Source organism: Melospiza georgiana, chromosome 21 (genome assembly GCF_028018845.1).
Source record: "Melospiza georgiana isolate bMelGeo1 chromosome 21, bMelGeo1.pri, whole genome shotgun sequence".
Lineage (NCBI taxonomy): Eukaryota > Metazoa > Chordata > Aves > Passeriformes > Passerellidae > Melospiza > Melospiza georgiana.
The window spans coordinates 11,340,289-11,349,700 of NC_080450.1; the positions used below are offsets into that span (position 1 = coordinate 11,340,289).

The following is a 9,412-nucleotide window of genomic DNA, read 5'->3' on the forward strand; positions in this document are numbered from 1 at the left end:
CCCTATGCGGTGTGCCCCCCCTGCTCCCCAAAACCAGGCTGGGGCAAAGAGCTCTTCTTTCCCCCAACCCCTGAAACCACCAGTGCTGATTCTAATAATTTCCCTTGGCTTGTCTGGCACTGCTTCACACCTGCAAAAACTTATCCCAGGGGAAAAGAACAGTTAGGAAGTGTCACCCCAGTGCTCCAGGCTTGTGGGATCTCAGCACCTCAGGACTGATGTGCAGAGTGACCGAGACCACCCTTGGGGAGCTCGGGAGTCCTGGAATGTTGCCAGAAGTGTCTGGTGGCTGGACTTTGATCCTACACAGGAGACGACACCTGTATGAGGATGGGAGGATTTCACTGGGGTAAATGGTGAAGGGATAAGTTAATTAGAGTGTGAGACACAGGGTTTAGGATTTCTGTACAGGGGGGTCTGGAGAAGTAAGATGGAGGAATTGGGGTGTGTCCTGTCCTTCTTCTTCTTGGCCTCCATCTTCTGTGGTGATGTTGGCACTTTGGGACAGTTTATTACTAGAAGTGCACTGGTTAATAAGGGTAAAAGGTATTGGGGAAAAATGATAAATATGTATACTTAATTTTGAGTATAAAGATAAGTGACCGCCCCGGGGGCTCTCAGTGTGCTCATGGCTGGCTGCTGAGCAGACCTCTGTCGGGCTGAGAGAAAATCTTTTAGATAAACAATTAATAAACACCGAGACCGAGACAAGATCTGAAGTCTCTTCTCGTCCTTTGAAGCGCTGGACTGTCCAAGGCCATCCCTGGGCCTTTCCAGGTCACCTAAACAGCCGAGAAACCGACACAGGCTGGTGTAGCGTGGGCAGGAATCTGCCTGAGCAGACAGGAGCAGGGAGAGCACTGTGGCCTTTCTGCTCTGTGTTTTCCCTGAGCTCTGACCCCTCTGCCCCGGCTCAGCCAGAGCAACTTTCAGTTCTGCTGAGTGGTTTTGTGTTGTAATTCCTCTCTGGATTCTTTGCTTTCTGCAGCTTTTAAGCCTCCTTTTCTCTGTTTTGCCCTTTTGGCCCTCAGCTGTGCTCAGCAAGCCTTTTCGCCTTCCTGCAGTCCTGGGTGTGCCAGGGAGGGCTGGGGGTGAAAACCCCTGTGTGATGTTTGCTCCTTGTTCCTGCAGGTCCAGGCAGCAAGAGGCTGGGAATAGATGGAGACAGGGAAGCAATCCCACTGACACTACAGATTGCATACAGCAAGGTCAGTGCTGGGCACCTCCAGGGATGGGGACAGCTCTGGGACACTCATGGCAAGGACATGGAGGGGCTGGAGTGTGTCCAGGGCTGGGAAGGGGCTGGAGTGTGTCCAGGGCAGGGAATGGGGCTGGGAAGGGGCTGGAGTGTGTCCAGGGCAGGGAATGGGGCTGGGAAGGGGCTGGTGTGTCCGGGGAGGGGAACAGGGCTGGGGAGGGGCTGGAGCCCCAGGAGGGGCTGAGAGAGCTGGGAAGGGGCTCAGGGAGCAAAGGAGGCTTAGGGAGGACCTTGTGGCTCTGCACAGCTCCTGACAGGAGGGGACAGCCAGGGAGGAGGTGTCAGGCTCTGCTCCCATGGAACAGGGACAGGAGGAGAGGGAACAGTCTCAAGCTGCACCACAGGGAGTTTATATTGGACTTTAGAGAATATTTCTTCACTGAAAGGGCTTTCCAGCCTTGGCACAGGTGCACAGGGCAGTGGTGGATTCACCATCCCTGGGGATGTTTAGATGATGTGTGGTTGGTGCTTGAGGCTTAGCAGGGTTGATTTAGGGTTGGATGTGACCTGAAAGGCTTTTCTAAGCTGTGTGCTTCTCTCTGCTGGGCTCTGGCTGCTCCCTGCAGACAGCTGCCAGTGGCAGGAGTCACTGGAACGACGTGGAGAAGGTCTGCACGTCTGTCAACCTCAGCAAGGCCTGCAGGAGGCACGAGGAGCTCGGTGGGTACAGGGGGGCAGTGCCAGGGGAGGCTGGGGGGCACCGGGGCGGGCAGGGAACCCTGTGGATCTCCTGGTGGAAAATGAGGGAGGTGAGAATGCAGGAGACACGTGGGAGTCCCTGGTGTTCCCTCAGCTGTGCTGTGGTCCTTGGGTGTGTGCCAGTCCTCAGTATCAACTCAGGGACAAAGGACACGTCCTGTGCCACTGTCCCAAAGCTTCCAGCTGGAAAACATCCACTGGGGATGGGGCTGGGATGGCTCAGACGCAGGCTGGTCGCTGGGCAGTGCTCTCCAGAGCAGCACTTATCAAAGAGGAGCAGCAGGTAAAACTCTCCAGGTGAGGCAGGACCAGGGCCAGGTGCTGCTCCTGCACCCACAGCAGCCTGCCCCTCATGCTCCCCTCAGCACAGCTTGCTGAGCTGCTGCTGCAGCCTGCTGCCCTTCCTGCAGCTCCCACACAGCTCCCAGCCGCCTGGCCTGCCCTCAGAACCTTTGCTCTAATCACATTTACAATTAATCCATTTGAAAAGCTCCAAGGCTCTGGGTCCATGGTGTATTTGGGTGGTTCTTGTTTAAGAGCTGCTGCTTTGGCCATCAGACACGTCCAGTTCTGACACAGCTGAGGGGGTTTAGGTCCCTTTTCTTCCTGTGCAGTTCTGGGACAGCTGAGGGGGTTTAGGTCCCTTTTCTTCCTGTGTAGTTCTGGGACAGCTGAGGGGGTTTGCACCTTTTCCTCGTGTGCCTGTGCAGTTCTGGGACAGCTGAGGGGCTTTGGTCCCTTTTCTTCCTGTGTAGTTCTGGGACAGCTGAGGGGCTTTGGTCCCTTTTCTTCCTGTGTAGTTCTGGGACAGCTGAGGGGCTTTGGTCCCTTTTCTTCCTGTGCAGTTCTGGGACAGCTGAGGGGCTTTGGTCCTTTTTCCTCATGTACCTGTGCAGTTCTGGGACAGCTGAGGGGGTTTGGTCCTTTTTCCTCGTGTGCCTGTGCAGTTCTGAGACAGCTGAGGGGGTTTAGGTCCCTTTTCTTCCGTGCAGTTCTGGGACAGCTGAGGGGCTTTGGTCCCTTTTCTTCCTGTGTAGTTCTGGGATAGCTGAGGGGGTTTGGTCCTTTTTCCTCGTGTACCTGTGCAGTTCTGGGACAGCTGAGGGGGTTTGCACCTTTTCCTCGTGTACCTGTGCAGTTCTGGGACAGCTGAGGGGCTTTGCACCTTTTCCTCATGTACCTGTGCAGTTCTGGGACAGCTGAGGGGCTTTGGTCCTTTTTCTTCCTGTGCAGTTCTGGAACAGCTGAGGGGGTTTAGGTCCCTTTTCCTCGTGTGCCTGTGCCTGGCAGGTGTTTGTCAGCAGGATAATCAGGGTGTTGTACCAACCAGGAGACATCCCTGATGCTCCATGGTGCTCCCCACTGTCCCTCCTGCCCCTGCCCATCCCTGGAGCCTGTCCTGGGAGAAAAGCATCAGGAACGGGTTTCTCACCCCCTGTGAATGCTGCGTTGGATGTTCCTGCTCTGGCTCAGGGCTGGCATCAGGGGCGCCCTCAGCTCCTCTCTGGAGAGCCCTCTCTGTGAATCTCCGTCCCTCCAAGGGGAACCCGATCCCCCTGGCCCTGTGGCTCTCCCGTTCCGCAGTGTGGCCACGGGATGTCACTGTCAGCCCAGGCACCGGAGCTGCAGCAGCCCCTGCCCACCCTGAGCAGCTTGTTCAAGTAACAGGAATATAGTTGTAATTGTTTAAACTACACCCGTACTGAAATATTTTCTTTAAAAACATTTCTAATACATTCAAAAATCTTAAAGGCACTTAAATTATTTCAAGAAGAAATAACAAGACTTAGGTACTCAGAAAATCACGTTTTAGCATAAATATATTAAAATACAGATGTCTAACTGAAGATATTAAAACTATGGACTTCTGCATTACATCTAAATATTTTCATCCACATTCCAAAGAAGAATCTTTCTCAAAACTTTTGATTTATGTCCGGGTGGGCTCAGGAGAGGCTGTGGAGGGACAGTCAGCCTATCCTCACAGCGATGGGTGATGGATTTTTTCCTGTTTGCAGCCCAGGGTGGTTAAATGTTCTGTCCGGCTGTGTTTGGAAAGCAGCTGGAATTGCAGAGCACACTCAGCAGCAGGGGAGGAAAGCTGGGACTGCTCTGCATGCCCCAGCACTGGGATCCTGCTGGAGCTCCAGTTCTGGGATGCTCTGGGAGGTGCAGGCACCTCCTGGGTCCCAGCAGAGCCCCATGGCAGCTTCGTTCTGTTGCAGCCTCCAAGACAGAATGTCTCAACCTCACCGTGACCGAGGTGGTCAAGAGGCAGAACTCCAAATCCAAGAAGAGTTTCAATCAGGTAACTGCAGCCCTGGAGGTTTTACAGCTGGGGAGATGGGAGGGGAGCAGGGCTGGAGGGAGCAGCTCTTGGGGCATCCCTTTGCTGCTGCCCCGCTCCTGCCCCCAGCTGCCCTGCCCAGCCCAGGCACTGCAGCCTTTCCTCTCAGCCCCCTCACTGCAGCCTTTCCTCTCAGCTCCCTCACTCCAGCCTTTCCTCTCAGCTCCCTCACTCCAACCTTTCCTCTCAGCTCCCTCACTGCAGCCTTTCCTCTCAGCTCCCTCACTGCAGCCTTTCCTCTCAGCTCCCTCACTCCAGCCTTTCCTTTCAGCCCCCTCACTCCAGCCTTTCCTCTCAGCAGATCAGCGTGTCCCAGATCAAAGTGGACAAGGTCCAGATCATCGGGGTCCAGTCCTCCTTCGCCGTGTGCCTGGACCAGGACGAGCAGAAGATCCTGCAGAGTGTAACCAGGTGGGAGCTGCAGCCAGAGCTGCTGCCTGACCCACCCATGGGAGCCCCAGGCTCTGAGCCCAGCTGGGATGGAGGCTTCTGCTCAGATACCAGCAGCTCTGTTCCCGCTGGGCTCTCAGCCCCATTCCTGCTCATTTCTCAGCCCATTCCTGCTGCCCCTGAGGGTTTCTCAGCCCCCATCTCACTCAGGGTTTGTTTTCTGCTGTTGCCCTGCAGGTGTGAGATCTCCGTGTGCTACAAGCCCAGGGACTGTGACCCCGTGGCACCGAGGGGCTCCCCCGTGGCTCCCCAGGACCCCTCTGAGTTCCAGTCCCTGCTGTGTTTGCCCATTGCCACCTTCAGCGGGGCACTGCCCTAGAGGAGCCGTGTCCCTGCAGGGCAGACTGTGCCACACCAGGCTCAGGAGAAGGGAAGGACACCCAGCCCAGCTTGTCCCTGAGCTCCTGCAGCTGCAGAGTCGCTGTGGGGGCTGAGCTGCTGCTCCAGGCTCCTGCAGTGCTGTCACTGTGGTGTCCCCGTGGGGGCTGAGCTGCTGCTCCAGGCTCAGCCCCTCCTTGGGAGATGGGATCGATCCATGTGCTCTGCTGTCCCTGGGGGTTCCTCAGGAGGTGCCTGTGGGTCAGCAGATCCAGCACCTGCTGGGAGGGCAGGGCAAGGACAGGGCTATTCCCTGCCAGGTGGGATGTGGGGAAGGGTGATGAGCTCATGGGGATATTTGGGGAGAGGAACGTCCTCAGCTCAGTGGTGTCGGGTGTCTGTCAGTGCAGGGCAATTACAGAGCCCTGCTATCGGTGAAATGACCCCTGTCCTGCTGGTGTTTCACCTGTCACACGGCGAGGATGCTCAGGACAGTTTCCTGGGATGGGGACAGGTTTCTCAAGGCTTCCCTTCCCCTCTGGAGGCAGGGTGTCCTGCAGGGACGCAGAGCAGGGATGCTGCAGTGTGGGATCCCAGGGAACTGAGTGCACCAGGTCATGCCAGGGCAAGGACAGCTGCTGGTGGGTCCGTGTGTTTCCTGTGCCCCCAGGAGAGGAATTCCCAGTTCCTGCAGGGTCCCAGCACTGAGCTGTACTCCTCTGGTTGTGCATCCTGCCCCCAGCCCTGTGTCCCAGTTCCTGCAGGGTCCCAGCACTGAGCCGTACTCCCAGTCCAGCCCCTGGCTGTGCATCCCGCTCCCAGCACTGTGTGCCGGAGCCAGCCCAGGGCTGAGCCCTCAGCAGCTGCTGGAATCCATCAGGATCTGTGCTGGACTCCCAGCAGGGAGGGAAGGAGTGGGGAAAGCACCAGGACAGCCTTAGGGCCACTGCAGAGTGACCTTTGCTGGAGAGAGACCCAGCTCCAAACCCACCCAGTGACACCTGCCAGTGACAGCAGGATCTGAGATCCTCCCCCCACAAACATTCCAGCCTCTTCCCCCTCTCTGCGAGGCTGCAGGTACAGAAAGGTGCAATATTTGAGGATATTTAGGGGTAACCTGAGCCTATCAGTGAAGAAATAAGACTGGAAAAGCCTCAGGCTGTTTCTGGGTGGTTTTGGGGGATTGTAGCAGTGTTGGCAGCACAAGGGCTGCTGCAGAGTCCAAGGAGCTGATCCCGGTGTCCTGTGTCCCCTGGGTGTGTCTGGAGGGACCCCTGGCCCTGCTGGGGGCTGCAGGGCTCAGCCACAGTGGGGTTGATCCAGGGGGATCCTGCGGGAAGCAGGACCTGGTGAGCTCCTGGCGCTGTCCCCAAGCCTGGTGGCACAGCAGCAGCGTCACCTGGGGTTCAGCCTGCCAGGGAGGAGGCCAGAGCTCCTGGGGCTCCGAGGAGCGGGGTCAGGGGTGTCTGCTGGACTCCCCCAGCCCTGTGGGACCCCTCCTGTGCCCTGGCTCTGCCCCCAGCTCTGCTGGCCGCTGGACACCTTCTGTCCCACTGTGCCATGGCTGGGGACAGCCTGGCCTGGCCCAGGGCTGAGCACCGAGGTCCCCAAAGGGTTTTCCCTCTGCCTTTGCCTTCCCCAGGCAGGTTTGAGGTGTGTTCTCCCCAGTAGAGCTGGAATTTGGCAGGGGGTTGTTCTTGTTCAGGGCTCTAAACCAGCGCCTTGTCCTGTCAAACGCTGCTCGGTGGCATCTGTGGCCAATTCCATGCCAGGGATCCATGCCAGGATCCATGCCAGGACGCAAATCCCTCTGGGCTCAGCTGGCCCTACAGCAGTCCTGGAGAGCAGAATTCCCATCCAGAAAACCAAGCCCAAACTCCAGGGACTCACAGTCCTGGCAAAGGTTCTGACCTCTGATGCTTCTTGGAAATGAGAGAATTCCAGGGCTCTTCGGGGTGGTTTTTGTACATTTTGTGTAGCCCCAGCAAATCTGTGTAAAGTCTGTGCTGATCTGTAAAATACTGTGCAGAGAACTTTTAAAGTAATTGTAAAATATTAAAAGTTGATTTATTTCCAGTACAGGAGCAGTGTTTGGGTGAAGAAATTCCTGGGTGGGAGGGAGGCAGGGGAGGAGGCTCCCAAACTCCCTGAGGAGCTGACCTGGGAGCAGGGAAAGGCTCAGAGTCACTGGCAGAGACAATTCCAGGACCCACCACAGCACCAGGGTTTTTCCTTCAGGTGCTCCAGAGTGTCCTGCTCAGGTGGGTGACCTGGGATTAACCTGCGGGTAGAACCTGCACAGTCTTTATCAGTGAAATGGTGTTTGCCACCCTCACGGGACAGCCTGAGGTGCTGCCCAGACTTCAATACTTCATGGTTCATTCTAACCATATTTTTATCCCCTTAATATGATTTTGTTCAAGACAAGACAAGACAAAAAAAAAAATAGAGAAAAGTATTGGAGATGAGTCAGTTTAGAGAAATGGAAAAGGCGCCTTTAATGCCACCATGCTGCCAGCTTGGCTTTCCCTCTCCCCAGATCCCCTCACCTTCTATATTTGCTGGAGCTGGACTAGGAATAGAACTGGGCTGAAGGCCAGGGTAGAAAATAGAGCCACAGCATGACAAGTGTTTGGTTTGTGACCTGTTCCTTGCAAAGTGTATGGAAATCCCCTGGGGCTGGGGCTGGGGCTGGGGTTTGGGATGGGGTTGGGGCTGGGGATAGGGACTGGAGCTGGAGGAATAGCCCTGGCCCCGCTGGCTCTGCTTGCTGCCCCCCTGGCACTGCCCCAGCTGCTCTGGGCACCCTGTGCCAGGGCTGCCCACCCTGCCAGGGAACAATTCCCAATTCCCAATCTCCCATCCAGGCCTGCCCTCTTGCACTGGGAGCCATTCCCTGTGTCCTGTCCCTCCATGCCCTGTCCCCAGTCCCTCTGCAGCTCTCCTGGAGCCCCTTCAGGCCTTGGCAGGGGCTCTGAGCTCTCCCTGGAGCTGCTCCTCTCCAGCTGAGCACCCCCAGCTCTCCCAGCCTGCTCCAGAGGGGCTCCAGCCCTCGGGGTATCAGGAGGTCCCTTCAGGAGACAGTTTTTCCATGGGAGGAAGATTCCAGCTGCTTCACAACCTCCCTGCACCCCACCCACACACTGAACTGACCAGGTAGGGCTCAAAATACCTGTAAACCCCAGAGCCCAGCCCACAGGGACAAAGGGCTGCTTTGTCCCTCAGCTGCCACACAAGAGGTTCTTTCTCTGCTTCACTTTGGTCCTTCCCTTTTTTCCCCAGTCCTGTGACTGAGGGCTTTGTGTGAGCAGGGTCACACCTGGCCCTTCCTCTCTCTGTGGCCGGGAGCTGACGTTGTCTGGGGGAATTTGGCAGTTCCCTGTGCTGCTCTGAGGGTTTCTGCCTGCTGTGTTTTGGTGTTTAACGACATCAGAAAATGTGGGGAACCAAGCTCTTGGTGCCCCTTCCATGGGCTGCCGCGAGGATGGGGCCCCACAGCAGGAGGAGGGTTCAGGGTGCTGTGACAGATGGAAAAGGCAGGAGGGGAAGGGGTCCCAGCAGGACCCTTCAGTGCAATGGATTTTTGGGTTTGGTTCCCAAATTTGGTGGCAATGAGCAGGTGCTGGGTGTGTGCTGTGGGCAGTGTCTGAGGAGCTCTCTGGCCTCCCCATTCTCTGTGCAGGGGGACAGAGCCCAGTTCTGGGCTCAAATAGGGGATGGTGAAGGTTTGGGGCCTGCAGTGCCCAGTGGGGAGGGGAGGAGTGCAGATCTCTGGGGGCAAGTGTGGGATGCAGCAAAGCCAGAGCTCAGCCCTTCCTCCTGTCCTGTGCCAAGTGTGGGACCAGCCCAGCCCTGCCCTGCCCGAGCCCCTTCCCTCTGGAATTTGCATGGCAAACCGGACAGAGGCAGATCCTGAGCCCCTTCCCTTTGGAATTTGCATGGCAAACCGGACAGAGGCAGATCCTGAGCCCCTTCCCTTTGGAATTTGCATGGCAAACCGGGCAGAGGCAGATCCTGAGCCCCTTCCCTCTGGAATTTGCATGGCAAACCGGGCAGAGGCAGATCCTGAGCCCCTTCCCTCTGGAATTTGCATGGCAAACAGGGGAGAGCAGGAGCTCCTGCCCGTGCCACAGCTCCTGCATGATGGGAAACTCCTGCTGAGGAGGGACAGACAGAGGTGGCATCAGGACAGGGGGACAGGCACAGGACAGCACTCCACTGAGCCCTGGGCTCTTGAAGGTGCTAATTGTGACCCTGGAAGGGACAGACAGAGTCCCGTGTATGACCCCAGGAGGGACAGACAGCATCTGTGTTTCACAGGGGCAGGGACAGACAGTGTC

General features: G+C 56.9%; 1 protein-coding gene across 1 annotated transcript in view; it reads left to right on the forward strand.

Annotated features, from left to right (window-relative positions):
• The window catches only part of PIK3R5 (phosphoinositide-3-kinase regulatory subunit 5), a 46,641-nt gene extending 39,544 nt beyond the window's left edge, over nt 1-7,097 (forward strand). Inside the window, exons 15-19 of the mRNA XM_058038791.1 lie at nt 1,132-1,208; nt 1,825-1,918; nt 4,183-4,265; nt 4,606-4,715; nt 4,932-7,097. Coding sequence (XP_057894774.1) covers nt 1,132-1,208; nt 1,825-1,918; nt 4,183-4,265; nt 4,606-4,715; nt 4,932-5,073 — 506 coding nt within the window. The 3' untranslated portion in view covers nt 5,074-7,097. The remainder of the gene's footprint in view (nt 1-1,131; nt 1,209-1,824; nt 1,919-4,182; nt 4,266-4,605; nt 4,716-4,931) is intronic.
• The last annotated feature ends 2,315 nt before the right edge of the window (nt 7,098-9,412 follow it).